This window comes from Bos javanicus, chromosome 16, assembly GCF_032452875.1.
Source record: "Bos javanicus breed banteng chromosome 16, ARS-OSU_banteng_1.0, whole genome shotgun sequence".
Classification (NCBI taxonomy): domain Eukaryota; kingdom Metazoa; phylum Chordata; class Mammalia; order Artiodactyla; family Bovidae; genus Bos; species Bos javanicus.
In genome coordinates, this window is record NC_083883.1 from 52,375,654 (window position 1) to 52,392,868 (window position 17,215).

General features: G+C 38.3%; 1 protein-coding gene across 4 annotated transcripts in view; it reads right to left on the bottom strand.

Moving 5' to 3' along the window:
- SPEN (spen family transcriptional repressor) overlaps positions 1-17,215 on the bottom strand; it is a 92,506-nt gene that overhangs the window by 50,038 nt on the left and 25,253 nt on the right. For 2 of the 4 annotated variants that reach the window (XM_061383187.1, XM_061383186.1), the window contains exons 2-3: positions 16,446-16,766; positions 12,865-13,341 (exon numbers count right to left, since the gene is read on the bottom strand). In XM_061383187.1, the coding sequence (XP_061239171.1) occupies positions 12,865-13,341; positions 16,446-16,766 (798 nt within the window). Of the gene's footprint in view, positions 1-12,864; positions 13,342-15,187; positions 16,767-17,215 lie in introns of those variants that run through there. The other 2 variants (XM_061383189.1, XM_061383188.1) reach the window with 2 other exon arrangements.

Genomic DNA, 17,215 nt, shown 5'->3' on the forward strand with positions numbered 1-17,215 from the left:
GGCTGGATGGACGAGATGGCTGGATGGCATCACCGACTCAATGGACATGAGTCTGAGCAAGCTCTGGGAGATGGTGAAGGGCAGGGAAGCCTGGCGTGCTGCAGTCCATGGGGCCGCGAAGAGCTGGACATGACTGAGCGACTGAACAACAAGAACATGTTAAAGCCATTACAGTACTTAAAAGAAACGCCATTTATGAGAGGTAACACTTCAGAGGTTTAGCACATTTTAAAATAATTGTTACTGATGGTCCAGTGGTTAGGAATCTGCCTGCTAATGCAGGGGACACAGGGGTTCAACCCTTAGTCCAGGAAGATTCCACATGCTGCAGGGCCAACTAAGCCCCACGTGCCACAACTACTGAGCCCACGCTCTAGAGCCCTCAAGTAGCAGCTACTGAAGCCGAGAGCCCTAGAGTCCACGCTGTGCAACAACATAAGCCAATGCAACTAGAGAGTAGTCCCAACTCATTACAACTATAGAAAGCCCGAGAACAGCAATGAAGGCCTAGCACAGCCATAAATACAGAAATAAATATTCTCTCAAATAAATTAATAATTGTTACAGTATACACAAAAATCATTAAGAAAAACTAACGGAAAAGTGTTATTTTGTTAAAGTCACATAAGTTCTCATTTTAATTCCAGACAGCTCTAGTAAGTGAGCAGACTGATCCCTGAAAACATACATTTCCACTTCAAGAATACAGAGGAATAAATAGACAAAGTAGAACTTAGTTCTTGGGTACCTATCACTTTAAAATTTAAAAACTATCTTTGTTGATAAGTTTAAAAAAAAAAACACACCATCCTTTATTTGGGATTGTACCAGCAATTCACACAAGTTTAAAACAATTTTTCTTTTTTCTAATTTAATGGGATTAAGAAAAACTCAAAAGGTTATTAACCAAGTCAAATTCTAAAATGTCCTCTGGACCTCCCTGGTGGTCTAGTGGTTGGGAATCTGCCTGCCAATATACGGAATTCAGGTTTGATCCCTGGTCCAGGAACTAAGATTTCACATGCCGTGGAGCAACCAAGCCCGTGCACCACAACTACAGCCCGCACAGCCTAGAGCCCATGCTCCGCAACAAGAGAAGCACCGCAATGAGAAATCTGTGTACCACAACTAGAGAAAGCCAGTGCACAACACAGACCCAGGGCAGCCAAGAATAAACACAATTTTAAAAAAATAAATAAAAGATTTTAAAAAGTCCAATCTTATTTTACTTGAATTACATATTTTCCAATCTGATTCAAAGAATACATATTATTATCACCATATATTTGAATATATTTTTAATCCATTCTACAACCAAGAGAAGTTTTTTTAAGAGTATGACTCAGATTCTTAGGAAAACCAATTCTGTTTTGCAAAGTTAATTTTAAAATATATTTCACTTACTATCTTGTATACCTGGAAAGAGAAGTTCCTTTATCCTACAAAGCAGATGTAGGAAAATGTCCCACAGAAGTGACTTTATACAATTTGTAGCAGTATGAAACCCTAGTAGTATTTAGTTTAATGAATGACTAATAATTTAAGTAAATAAATTATCAAAGGGTGCTCTTCCCATTTTCTCAAGAGAGGAAATCACAAAACTATCCTTTACAGATAAGGGTAAACAGTTTGTACTCGAAGAAACAGATTAAAAAAAAAAAAAAAACTAGGGGGAGAAGGCAGACAATGAAATCTTGGCTAATTCTAAGCTTCACAAAATGCTACTACTTATTTTAAAAGGAGAATACACATTTCCCTTTAGTTCTGTGCATGGATGATCCCGTTGTTCAGGGCAGGGTAAAATTATACCATGGCTTCTGAGAAAGACCATAGAAAGCCTTCAAGTGAAAACAACTCACAAAAGATAAAAGAGAATAACAAGGTCTCTAAAACCACTCTAAGTAAACTTCTACCATAAGTAAAAAAAAAAAAACCCAGGTTTCAATCTCATTCCAAAAGTTTAAAACATAAACAAATTTATAGGCACTTACATTTTCTATATAGCTCTGGCACTTCTAAAGACAAAAATAAATGCAGTCCTTTATTTGTGGCTTTAATATTTTAGTGACTTCTCAGTGTTTTCTGACCAGGAATTAGGCCATATTTAACTCCCTTATTTGTCAAAGAGGAAAGTTGTGAAAGATGCTATGCACAAAGCAGTCATGACACTAAAAATCTGCAATTTAAGCGTTTTTGTTTTGACTCTGCTTCTAAATCAAATACAATCTGGCACAGTATTTTTAAGTTGAAAGTTTGTTTAGGACTTGAAATTACTTTTTGTTAATTTTTAAAGCAACATTTAAAAATTTACATCAAAGTTAAATTAAAACTCACAAGATACCAAGTCACACGTTTATCCCCCTAACCTATTTTTCATTCCTTCCACCTAACAAGCCAAAATAAATCCCAGCACCTCGGTGAAGAGAATGAAAAGGAGCATGGCAGAGAGTTCTTCACTGCAGACAGACTAACAACTAAAAGCAAGCTCCTGGGGAACTCTGATAATTAATTAATTGGGGGGTAACAAATTCCATATCACCAAATACAGAACATGCTGTGATATACCCAAGCAGCGGTACAGCAGAAGCTATTTTTCCAGCCTTAGTTTCTGAGGGGCAGAAGAGAGAAAGTTACAGTTAAAACAAGAGAGTAATAATGGAAAGATGCACTAAAGAGTGGTGTTCACATCAGCTTCTATTCTTAGCCTCCTGAATTTTTCAAAAGGCTGCCTCCTTAGGAACACACCTGGATTGACCTGCAGCCACTTCCCAGGCGCTCCTCCCCAAATCGGGCCAGCCCCCACGCGCAGGCCCCGCCCCCTGTGCTGAGGGCCGGGCAAAAACTGGCAAAATAAGGAAGCCTCTGGGAGGTGGCAAGCCGCCAACTCAAACTGGATGATTCCAGTTTAGGCTGGTTTGAGTCACAAACAAGCAGTTCCTAGCTCTCCCCATAATATTCAGAGGCACTGGCTGCCCAGGCAGCACACAATGAACTCTCATTTACGCTCAGCTCTACGTCTACCTCGCTCGTTCTCTTTTCCCTAGCAGCAGAGGCTCCTAATGAAAGCAAGGCTCCTAACACAGTCAAAATGGGTCAGCTTAGCACGGGTTTCCAACACCGACTGCCTATTCTGCACGGAACGCCAACGCTGGCAACACACACCTACCTACACCTCTCAAAAGCCTTACTGAAATGCTGTACTTAATTTAAAAAAGGAACTAGGCCTATTTATAAATTTCCGTAATGGAAGTTAAGCCCACCAAAGCAATTAGCGAACACTTCCATCTTCCATATTCAGCATACAAAAAAGGCCTAGCTGGCTAAGGTGATCCCAAAAGACAGAAGTGTGTAGCTTACTGCCCGATAAACTGGAAAGGAATGTTTCCCGAATACCGGCTCTTCAGTATGCCTGCCACTGATGGGAATGCAAAAAACACTACCAACAAAATTAATTAATTAATTAGATGGGGATACTGGATTGGAGAAGGAAATGGCAATCCACTCCAGTGTTCTTGCGTGGAGAATCCCAGGAACAGGGGAGCCTGGTGGGCTGCCGTCTATGGGGTCGCACAGAGTCCGACACAACTGAAGTGACTTAGCAGCAGCACTCATCTGCTGGGAAAAATTGAAGGCAGGAGGAGAAGGGGACGACAGAGGATGAGATGGTTGGATGGCATCACCAACTCGATGGAGATGAGTTTGAGCAAGCTCCGAGAGATGGTGAATGAAGCCTGGCATGCTGCAGTCCATGCGGTAGCAAAGAGTAGGACACAACTGAGCGACCGAAGTACAGCAGCTCTTCAAGCACACACCGCTAAACCACCCCACACATGCTAACCGTTCCAAACTGCGTTAAGGAGGGAATGAGCAAATGTTTATTCCTTTGGAAATTAACAGTACTTAAAGCAGCCCCACTCAAAATGAGGCAAAACAATGTGGATTTTAGATCAGTTTTCTCCAGGACTGCAAATAAACAACAGCAAGCATGTTAGTTCTCCTTCTCCTTCCAAAAAGGTGAATTTTTTAATGCAAACTTAGAGGACTTCCCTGGAGGTGCGGTGGATTTCAGAATCCACCTGCCAACTCAGGGGACGGGGTTTGATTCCTGGTCTGGGGGAGGATTCCACATGCCCGGGAGCAACTAAAGCCCTTGAGCCAGGACTACTGAAGCCGGTGCCTTGGGCCTGTACTCCACAAGGGTAGCAGGCACACAATGATCATGAGTGGTCCCCACTGCCCCAACTAGAGAAAGCCTGTGCAAAGCAAGGAAGAAGAGCACGTGTGAGCGTGAGCACACACACACACCAAAATTAATTTTATTTAAAAAACTTAAGATATCAATATTTCAGGGAAAGAATAATCATTAAAAAAAAAAAAAAAGTCAAAACCATAGTCAAAAAAGCCATCCATCAAATAAGAGTTGCAAATTTCAAAATAAAAACTTCATTTAGCAGCTGGAATAGTCCACCGTAACAAATACATTTTATTCATAATACTGATTTTAGGAAAGACATTCTTTTGAAAATTCAGACAATTTCAACTATCTTAAAAAAGTAAAAATGAGGCAGAAGGACAAAAACAATAAAACAGGCCAAGAATGTCTGTGAAATCCAGAAATAAATCAGATATTTAAAATGCAATGTTTTACTCAAGCTTAACATAAGAGTGGAAATAGTTTCATGCTAAATAAAAATAAGGGGAAAAAGACAAAGAAAAAAACATCCTAAGAATATTTATTATCCTTGACTTTGGCTTCTACTAAAGGCTTTTTGACTAAACCTTTACTGTTCCTCCTTGACAGTCCTCTGAATACATCTAAAACATACATTTCACTTGGTTTTATCCCCCAAATCAATAGATATCTAATCGTTGATTTTTACACTGTAGACAGTTTATGTTTCAGTGGTTTCAGAGCACAAGTATCTTCTCTTTACACACTCAAAGAATAATAACCAAAAAAAATCCCATTTCAATTTAAGTGATTCATGTCAAACAGTGCAAAAAAAACAAATTTATCTCCAACTGAATTCAGAAATTATTATTCATTATCTGAACCACCAGGGAAGCCCAAATTATAGATAAGATCACCTTTGATGATAAAATTTCAGACAAATGTGTTTTTATGATTAAGCATTGCAACTATCACCAAAAAACCCCACTAATTATTAATCCCTTTAACAACTTTAAGAAACTGACTCTTACTTCATGTATGTATCTGTTAAAACTGGTGCCATGTCTGACAGTTTCTAGTATACAATATATATCATAGCAAATTACATAGCCAGGTAGTAGTAATAACATGAGAATCCCTTCCCCCAATCAACATTATAAATAAGCATACTTTAAGAGAAACGAAAAGTACACTGCCACGGTCACCTTGATACATGCACTGCCACCACATCTAGCACCTCTTCAGCTTCATCCATATTTTTCCACAAAGCTTCAGACGGACAATTCTGAAAATTTTCCTTCATGAACTTGAAATTCTCTCTCATAAACTAAACGAACTACAAAACTTCCTTATGAAATTGCAGACAAAAGGATATGTGAATAAAATTCCCCCTCTAAGAAACTGTAATCTAAAACATCTACATCATTCACAAAATTATTAGCAGAATTGATCACACACATTATATATGTGTGTGTGTGTGTGATTTTTTTAAAAGCGTGTCAGTTTAGGGACTGCCATGCTAACACTTTACCTTTATCTGTTGTAAAAATTCAGAATTTGTTCAATATTCTAAATAATTACTATGTAACTATAGTTCAGGTAAAATATTCTTAAGCTAACAGAAAAAATTAATAAAACTGTAGACAATTTTTGATATATTTTATTCAAAACATATAAAAGAAATACACGTACAAGTTCTACAAATAATACCAGCAATAAGAAATACTTTATAGACTTCCCTCGTGGTTCAGTGGTTGAGAATCTGCCTGCCAATGCAGGGGACAAGGGTTCTATCCCTGGTGTGAGAAGATTCCACATGTCATAGGGCAAGTAAGCCCATGTACCACAACTACTGAGCTCATACACCCTAGAGGCTGTGCTCTGCAACAAGAGAAGCCACCGCAATAAGCCCTCACAGTGCAACTGGAGAGTAATCCCTGCTCGCCACAACTAGAGAAAGGCAATGCACAGCAACAAAGACCCAGCACTGCCAAAATGAAATAAATAAAAATTTTAAAATTATTTTTCATTTGCCTTTCAATAAAAAGTAAATTATTCTAATGTAAAGCCAATATACTGGACAAGAGATGGACATAAAGACTGTCACATCTTAATACAGCATCAGAATTGAAAAGGCTGATTGCTTGCAGTTATATAGACTTTTCTTATTACTTTAAACAAACACAACAAGGACTTTCACAGGTTAGTTTTTTGACCTGGAAGTGATATTGTATGTATATCTTTTTCTTCCCCTTCCTATCTCCAAGCTTCGTCTTTATATATTTCAACATATAAACCCAGGCCCTCAACAGTGAAAGCATGGAGTCCTAACCACTAGACTGCCAGGGAATTGCCTATATACAGTTTTTAAATCAACCTATTCCAATTCTTAAAACCTACTTAAGAAGGAAGCTTGCTATAAAATTCTGATTTCTTCAAACTGGTAAACTGAACACAATTTAAGATGACATGGCTTACTGAGAGCCACAGAGACAAGAGACAGTGAGAGATCACCCACTAGGTCTTTCCAGTAGTCACGTATGGCTGTGAGACTTAGACTATAAAGAAGGCTAAGCACTGAAGAATTGATGCTTTTGAACTGTGGTGTTGGAGAAGACTCTTGACAGTCCCTTGGACAGCAAGGAGATCAAACCAGTCAATCCTAAAGGAAATCAACCCTGAATTCATTGGAAGGACTGACGCCAAGCTCTGGCCATCTGATGCGAAGAGTAGACTCGCTGGAAAAGACCCTGATGCTGGGAAAGACTGAAGGCAGAAGAAGGGAATGACACAAGACGAGATGATTGGATGGCATCACTGATTCAATGGACATGAGTCTGAGCAAGCTCCAGGAGATGGTGAAAGACAGGGAACCCTGGCGTGCTGGAGTCCATGGGGCTGCAGAGAGTCGGACACAACTGAGCGACTGAACAACAACCAACGACAGTTATTTATATGCAGTTATCTGTGCTTATTACTACATTTGTTTTACGGGTTTCCATCTAAATGCCTGTTTTTGTGATTAGAAAGAATAAAAGTCTGTAGGTTACTTGACATATTCTTTGGACAAACCAAAAGGAGGAACAAAAAAGAAAAAGGCTGACCCCCAACTTAAATACATAAGTTTTTAACTTATGTATTTAAAATTTATTTTGAAAAGAAAAGGGCCTCCCTAAATAACCAAGACAGAGAAAAAAATAGACACCCAGTAGCACAGGTCTTGGAGAAGGCAATGGCAACCCACTCCAGTACTCTTGCCTGGAGAATCCCAGGGATGGGAGAGCCTGGTGGGCTGCCGTCTATGGGATCTCACAGAGTTGGACACGACTGAAGTGACTTAGCAGCAGCAGCAGCACAGGTCTCTGCACACAGGAAGTTTGTAACATTAAGCGACCTGCCCCTCATCTTGTCAGCAGCTAAATAAATACTGTGAATAGTTTGGCAGAAACAGTTAGTGTATCATTTACAAGGACTTCACAGTGAGACTGTCATCAAGCCCATGTTTGCTCATTTGAAATGCACTGCTAGGAATCTGTTCACCAAAGCTGTAACAATTAAGGGGCACAGAGGATGATTAATTTTCCAGTCAGTCATACAGATAGAATAGAAACCTCTTTTATAGATAAAACCAAGCTATATTTTAACAGAATGGGAAAGACTAGAGATCTCTTCAAGAAAATTAGAGATACCAACGGAACATTTCATGCAAAGATGGGCTCGATAAAGGACAGAAATGGTATGGACCTAAAAGAAGCAGAAGATATTAAGAAGAGGTGGCAAGAATACACAGAAGAACTGTACAAAAAAGAGCTTCACGACCAAGATAATCACAATGATATGGTCACTCACCTAGAGCCAGACATCCTGGAATGTGAAGTCAAGTGGGCCTTAGAAAGCATTACTACAAACAAAGCTAGTAGAGGTGATGGAATTCCAGTTGAGCTATTTCAAATCCTGAAAGATGCTGCTGTGAGTGTTGCACTTCAATATGCCAGCAAATTTGGAAAACTCAACAGTGGCCACAGGACTGGAAAAGGTCAGTTTCCATTCCAATCCCAAAGAAAGGCAAGGCCAAAGGATGCTAAACTACCGCACAATTGTACTCATCTCACACGCTAGTAAAGTAATGCTCAAAATTCTCCAAGCCAGGCTTCAGCAATACGTGAACCATGAACTTCCAGATGTTCAAGCTGGTTTTAGAAAAGGCAGAGGAACCAGAGATCAAATTGCCAACATCCGCTGGATCATGGAAAAAGCAAGAGAGTTCCAGAAAAACATCTATTTCTGCTTTATTGACTATGCCAAAGCCTTTGACTGTGTGGATCACAATCAACTGTGGAAAATTCTGAAAGAGATGGGAATCCCAGACCACCTGATCTGCCTCTTGAGAAATTTGTATGCAGGTCAGGAAGCAACAGTTAGAACTGGACATGGAACAACAGATTGGTTCCAAATAGGTAAAGGAGTACGTCAAGGCTGTATATTGTCACCCTGCTTATTTAACTTATATGCAGAGTACATCATGAGAAGCACTGGGCTGGAAGAAGCACAAGCTGGATCAAGATTGCCGGGAGAAATAGCAATAACCTCAGATATGCAGATGACACCGCCCTTATGGCAGAAAGTGAAGAGGAACTAAAAAACCTCTTGATGAAAGTGAAAGAGGAGAGTGAAAAAGTTGGCTTACAGCTCAACATTCAGAAAACGAAGATCATGGCATCTGGTCCCATCACTTCATGGGAAATAGATGAGGAAACAGTGGAAACAGTGTCAGACTTTATTTTTTTGGTCTCCCAAATCACTGCAGATGGTGACTGCAGCCATGAAATTAAAAGATGCTTACTCCTTGGAAGGAAAGTTATGACCAACCTAGATAGCATATTCAAAAGCAGAGACATTACTTTGCCAACAAAGGTCCGTCTAGTCAAGGCTATGGTTTTTCCCGTGGTCATGTATGGATGTGAGAGTTGGACTGTGAAGAAAGCTGAGCGCTGAAGACTTGATGCTTTTGAACTGTGGTGTTGGAGAAGACTCTTGAGAGTCCCTTGGACTGCAAGGAGATCCACCCAGTCCATTCTGAAGGAGATCAGCCCTGGGATTTCTTTGGAAGGAATGATGCTGAAGCTGAAACTCCAGTACTGTGGCCATCTCATGTGAAGAGTTGACTCATTGGAAAAGACTCTGATGCTGGGAGGGATTGGGGGCAGGAGGAAAAGGGGACGACAGAGGATGAGATGGCTGGATGGCATCACCATCTCGATGGCCGTGAGTCTGAGTGAACTCCAGGTGTTGGTGTTGGACAGGGAGGCCTGGCATGCTGCGATTCATGGGGTTGCAAAGAGTTAGACACGGCTGAGCGACTGAACTGAACTGAACTGATAACCTGTTGATTTAAAACATTTTTAAAGGACTTGGAATGTCACCATTTCACAATCAAGTTTTAAGGATTACAAAAAAGAACTTATTTCTTCCAAAGGGGCATTGAACATTGTGAATTGACAATAACAAAATATTACATTTTGAGGGGATTCCCTCGTAGCTCAGCTGGCAAAGAATCTGCCTGCAATGGGGGTGACCTGGGTTCAATGCCTGGGTTGGGAAGATCCCCTGGAGAACGGAAAGGCCACCCACTCCAGTATTCTGGCCTGGGGAATTCCATGGACTGTATAGTCCATGGGGTCACAAAGAGTCAGACACAACTGAGTGACTTTCACTTTCACTTTCCCTGATGGTCCAGTGGTTAAGAATCCACCTTACAATGCAAGGGACATGGGTTCAATCCCTGGTCTGGGAAGATCCTACATTACTCGGAGCAACTAAGCCCCTGCATCACGACTACTGAACCAGTACTCTGAAGCCTGTAAGCCGTAATTACTGAGCCCATGCACTGCAACTACTGAAGCCGGCATGCCTAGAGCCTGTGCTCCACAACAAGAGAAGTCCCTGCAACGAGAAGTCTGTGCACCCCAACAAAGAGTAGCCCCAACTCGCCACAAATAGAGAAAGCCTATGTGCAGCAACAAAGACCCAACACAGCCAAAAAATAAATCTTTTAAAAAAATAACATGTTTTGTAATCAATATAATTATAGAGGAAAGGAGGATATCTGATAAAAGGGGGGATGAACCCCAAGACAATGGATGTGCTCTGAACACCCAAATATTTTATTTCTCTGTACTTGATTCAGTAACAATATAATGACCACTCTTTTGACTACTACATCAATTTTGGTTTCACCTTCCTCTTTACTAAGAATTGTAGCTAAGTATTTCAACCATTTGAATGTGTACTCAGAGAAAGGCAATACACTTATCTGGCTCTGCAGTGTGCACAAAGGAAGACCTACCTGGCCCTGTTTTTACAGAACGGCACCAAAAGGCTCTTCATGTCTTCAAAAAAGTTGATTCTCTTTTTCATAAATCGATATCATCTGAATGTTATTACAATGTCCACTTTTCCCAAGTTAGGCACTCTCAATGTCCAAGTTTTCCTTCTATGCAATACTGAAATTGTCTAACTGGAATCTCTCTTTCTTATTCTAAAGCAGATGCCTTTCTAAAGCACAGATCTCAATAAGCTATTTCCCTTCTCAAAATCCTTCAATGGCTCATCTCTGCATAAAAAATAAAACCCAAAAACATTAGCATGGTTAAGTCATACTAAATTATTTGCTGTTCTCAAAACATTCTTCCACCTACTTGTATCTCTTCAAGTTGTTCCTTCTGCTCACAATGTTTTCTGTCTAGCCCAAAATTCGTATCTCCTTTCTGAAGTTCTACATATCCTTCATAGCTCTAAATCATAAAAATCTTCAGCCCTAAGTATGATTCAGGCAGTTGACACAGGATAAAATATCCTCTACAGTTGTAATTTAGTCTCCATGTAGATTTCCCAAGCTCATCCTGCCTTTGTGGCAGTTATCTTTCTGAATGTAAATATTCAGAAGCATACAACTGTTTCTTTTGATTATGTATACAGCAATTAGCTCCATCAAAATTCATCAGATCACCTCTGGGTTCAAGTTTTTGAGCCCACAACTCCAAGGGCCAAATCCCAAACCACAAATTCCCACCAAAGTACAATGCCACCCTTCTGAAAGCCATGCAGTTCATCTCTAACTTCCACACTTCTTCAATTGGTTGACTTTTCAAAAAGTTTTGATTCAGTGGAGTGCAGTACCATCCCTTTACTGAGGTAGGTTTGGGGAAAATGACTAAAACTTGAGTATCTTAGGCCAACTCTATGCAGAAGAAAGTGAATCATGACAAGATTTTATAATCAATTTATAGAATTCAAATGAATATTGTCAATCCTTTAACTCAACAATACATCAAATGATATCAAAAGAAGTTAAGGGTCTCAACCATGTCACAGCTGCAAAGCTGGAGCCAGAACTTAACTGTTCCGACTTAAACTGCCAGCTTCACTATAATATGCTACATCTTCCAGAATATTTGAATTACATCTAGATAGATAGATGTATAAATAAATGCTTCTATTTATTGTTTTGAATCAGAAAACTCAGGAGGCATAAAAGGAGGCTTTTATCAATTACATGATCATTTACTTTTTTTAAGTTAATTCTAAGCAGGCAATACTAAAGGAAAAATAATCTGGGCATTTTAATTAGGTCAAAGAATTTGTCTCTTGCAAATTTAAAATACATTTAAATACAAATTTAAATTTAAAACTAGAATGTCTGAGATTAACATGTTGAATAACAGTAAAGAGAAACAGAAAATACTGAAGACTACCAACATCTCAAGTAGTAGCAGTAACAACAGCTAGGAGTTACTGAAGGAGGTATTTAACATATATAGGTATCAAGCTAAGCCCTTTAAGGATTTTTTCATTTTAACCTTCCAAATAACTTTAGGAAACATGGTTCTTATCAAAGACGAGAAAGCTGAGGCCTAGAGAGCTTTAGTAACTTGTCCAAGATTATAAACTTAGTATACTGTCTACCTTGATTTTTTTTTAACCTTGACCTATTACTTCAAAACCCATAACCTAACTTATAAGATGTTTCTTGTTAAGATTATTTTCAATTTATCATTTTCATCTTTGAAAGACAACAACTCTTTTGTAAAAAAAAAAAAAAAAGAAAAAAAATCCCAACTAACAAAATTAGCCTACTCACCCTTAGTGAACAGCAAAGACACAACCTGAATTTTAAAGAAAGCTTTCCTACTGGAGTTTATAAATTGATTACCATCTTGATGTTAAAATTAGTTAAAATGTACACGTCAATTTATACATTGATAATAAACATATCAACAATATATTTCACCAATACTAAAGATATCTTTACCCCAACAGCTTTTACAAATTTTCAACCAAATAATAGAAATAGTATACACTAAGAAATTAAAGAACTTTGAAAGTTCATTGTATGGCACAAGATTTGTTTCATACAACTGAAGTTATTGCTTTTCTTCCTTTTTGGCAGTTTTAACATTCAGCATCTGAAGGATGAAACAGTATTTGCAAATCATCATTTAGATCTGAGTACTTGGGAAAATAGTTAATTTGTTGGCTACAGGGCTAATCAAAGTTTCTTCATTCATTATATACATGATCCAAGATTACTTCCAAAAACATTACTGTACTAAAAATCAGTACCACTGATGGTAGCACATTTGTAACAATTTATTCAAGACCTTGTCTCTGATAACAAAAGACTGTTAACCTACCTGTCACTGCTGGTACTACTGCTGCTGCTGATTGAATCACTACTGGAGGATCTACTTCTAGAGCCGCTGCCGCTAGGGGACCTTGTGGGTCTAGACGCTTGACTAGCCAGCCTCTGAGGAGACTGATTTCTAGACTGGGATGAGTGTGGTGACCGACTCCTGCTGTGCTGGTAATTCCGCTCGGGCCTTCTGCCTCGTACCTCCCGGGTAATGTCATCCCTGTAGGTATCCCTGTGTACCACACTGGGCAGTGTAAACTGCTCCCGAGCCCTAGGTTCGTATCGGGGGTCATGAGCATCAAAACGGTTTGGACTTCGACTCCGAGAAGTATAATAGAGCCCATGTTGTAAAGTCCGCTCTCGAGGATCTCTATAGTAATCCTGATCGTAATGTCTTGTCCGATCAAATCCTCCCGTCCCCCGTTCATGGTGTCCATAGGCACTATGTTCATAAGCACGCTCCCTGTTATCTGAAGCCCTGCATTTAGGAGGGGGGAAAAATATTTAATCAATCAGAAACGGGAAAGCAAATCTAAAAGCAAGTCATGCAAACATTCACTTCAGCACTTTCTTTGTGCAACTGGTCATTTTCTAAACAGCAGTAACCTACTTTAGTAAGCAAACATTAACAAGCTTAACATTTTACTTGACTCCAAAACTTATTTCCACAGCTAAGCAATAACTGTTGTAACTGTATATTGGGCTTTCATGACTAGTGTTCTGTAAGTCAAGCTGCTCTTTTTATTAGGGATTTTCTGGCTTATATACAGAAATAGACATATGCCATTTCCTTTTTTATTTTAAATTTAATGGAACAAGAAGAGACTTTTATTTTAATATGAAAATTAAACTTTCTATACTTTCATCGGATTAAAATATATGCCAAACTGTATTTACTTTGTAAATGTATTTCAGGCAAAATTTCCATGATATGTTTTTCACACAGACATGAAAGCCTCATTGCAATGCATGCCCATGTCCCAGCAATAGGAGGGCATTTTCAAAGAAGTATAGAAAAAAATATTAAGTATAACTTTTTCATATTAACTTTCAATTTCTTGGGTAATTATAACATTAGTAAATTATGTAAATTGCTGTGCCCAAACAATCACACTTAATAATAAAAACAGGACCTTAAAAAAGAAAATCAAACCAAAAACCACTTAGGATATCAAAATATTGGGCTGCCACATGCTATTCTATGATAAATTTAACTAATTAAAGAATAATGGTTATTTTATCTTCTTGTGCTATCAAATTACAAATAATTTTTAAATGCCTAGTCCATAATTCAGTCTGTTAATGTATTACTTAATGGTTAAAAGAAATATATTCGCTTAGGGTTTTAGTTATACTCAAATTGCCTCTGATGAAATAAGGCAACTTTGCGAACTATAAAACTCAGTTTTTAGCAATGGTTTAACTATAAAAGTTTTTTTCTGTAGGGCATGAACACTTGTCAATCTATGAGTACAAAAACTGCTGCATGTACAATTATACACATGCAATTATATGTTAATATTAAAAACCAATTCCAATCCTACAAAGAAATCTTCAGTTCTCTACTTATTAAGAAAGTTCCTAAAACACCAGTTCACTTGAATCTCAAGCATGAGGTTGAGTCTCTTCTCAACCTTACCTTTGGGTATATCTTTTATCAAAAGTGATTAAGGAACTATGAAAGATACAGAAGAATTAGAATCTCTGCAATGAAGAATATGTGGCAAAAATCTTACAACTAATACTGTGTTTCCAATACATGCTTAGATTCCAAATCTCTCCACTAACCTTCATTTTCACCATCTCACTTAGAAGCAATCATACATTCTCCTAGGCTGTATTTTGTTTTTGCTATTATGCAAAGCAACTGGCATGGCAAAAAAATTCAATATTATCTTTCCTACTTAAATATATTAAATGACTCTCCTTTTTTATTTGCTACATTTCTGGAATTTGGATAGATATTTCACTGTCTAACAAAGAAGAGGGGTTCTTCTGAGACTCAAGAGAGAAAATGTCATAAATAATTCAATTAGTACCCTATCAAATGTTAATCAGTAAGAGCTATTATTAATGATATAACAGAAGCAACAGATAATAGTTCTAGGAGAATTACTGCTATATCAGATATTTTATAAATATGCACAGTTCTTATCCATTAGAAGATACAGAAGGCAGGCACAAGAGATAGCAGAGCTGAAATCTAATAGCTATTCTTTGAATCATCTATTAGTACTAAATAATTCTAGAGTTAGTGGGGAAAAAAAGAAAGTTTGACTTGGGTTAGGAGAGGGGCTAATATACACAGGTCAGGATATACCAACCTTTTCCAAGTGTGGAACCACGACCTATAATCCCAATTAAATCTAGGGAGAGAATTGTGAACATAACTTCCCCAATTTTGGCCCCTCTTTTGGGGGTAATCCACCTTCTTAATGGGCAAGGGTGTCAAATGATATTTAGATGAACCACAAGGAAAAAAAATCTTAATGACCAGATAAAATAATTCCACTGGAAGCAAGCAGTCCCAGACAAACTGTAACTCTCAAACCCCCAGACTTCTTTCTTGAGACAGTAGAAAATTATAAATTGATCCACATTCACAAAAATCTCCAGCCCTAAGTATGAATCAGGCAGCTGACAGAAGAGGAAATATCCTCTATGATTCCACCAAATGAGGAAGGCACAGTTGCTCGCCAAAAGTTCACCTTTGTAGCCATCCAGCAAAGTCCATTTTGATTGCTGTATCCACAACTGATCATCACCATGTGTTCAAAGCTAAAGTACCTTTAATTGGACAGCAACTTGCTTAAGAAACAGGATAGTAATCCTCTTCTCTTGGGCTAATGGAATCTTGACAACATGATATCCCATACATTCCAGCAATTAGAAAAGAAGGGCTATATTCCAGGATTTAGGAACGTCCATCATCTCAATTTTCCCCCATTCCATCAAGGAGTATAATTCCAACATGGAAACTGTGTAGATCCAAAATGGAAAAATCAAGGATTGCCTTCACTCCTCTTCATCCAAATACATATTTCCAGGTCAAAGTATTGTTTGTAGAATCCAAGAGGTCGAATTATATGGACTGCTAGGTTTTTTGGTGACATACCAATTTGTTCATACACTTCGTGCAGTGAAAACTGAGAAGCAAATATCAAATTCTAAAAGAATCTGTAGGCTCTAATATTCCAGAAATATTCCATATAGTACAACCACAAAATCTGTAGCCAAGTAGCTCCATCAGGTAGAAGAGATATATCCAAGGAAAGCCTTAACATTATCCAAGAGAAGGAATAAAAGTCTAGAAGACAGGTAACTCCAAAAATGATGCTGCCATACAAAATCTTCCACCACTTTATATCTCAGCAGTAGATATCCAATCAGCTGCAGGAAATATCCTCTACGATTCCATAAGATACCAGCCACTGGGATAGAAATCACTTCCGTTTCCAACCCAAAATAGGAAACATTGAGAATGCCCAAAACTTTAAATCCATCTGGGGCCCCTAAATACGAGTTTCTGTTTCTCACCATATCAAATACAAAATACCTGCCTACAGAAACCTTGGAACTTACCCATCAAGTCTCCGGTCATAACGTCCTTCTCGTGCATGAAGTGACGGTGAGGGGCCATAAGCAGGCCCTCCACCACCTCCTCTGAACCCAGAAACCTCTCTACTACGAGATGCTATGGAAACTGTATCATCCAATCCCCGAGCAGCACTTGGAATGGTGCCTGGTTCATTATAATCCGTGCGTAGGTCTCTATCTCCCATTTTGTTGACTGAGTTGTGAGCTTTCTGTGCACTTTTGATGTCCACAAAATCCACAAAGGCGGCCACTCCTCCTTCAGAACCCCTCTTTGGGAGAATTTTGACACTTTCCACGCGGCCATATCTAAAAAAAAAAATAAATAAATAATCAATGTTATTGCTGCATGGTAATAATTTTCCAAAAATAGTTTTAAAAATGTTTCTTATATTTAAACAATTTATATTATGCATGTATAGGGGACAGGTTGCGAGTTAATTTTAAATGTCTTGTATACTCATATTTTTCTTTTTTGAGGCAAATATTTACAAACATTTTTACCAGATTGTTTTATTGCTGTCATTTGTAAATACAGTATTTGCTATAAACTGACTTTACCTTTCCAGAACACTAAGCTGAATGACTTTCATAAGTTTTTAGGAATTTTACATCCTAAAATAGGATATTATACCTAAGATAATCGAAGTAACTTACCAGTCTTAAGAGATTTTTATTCAAGTAAAAACTGTAGCTGAAAATAGCTATTCTACAGATTTCATTTTAATTTAATTCATTAAGTGAAAATGATTTTACTG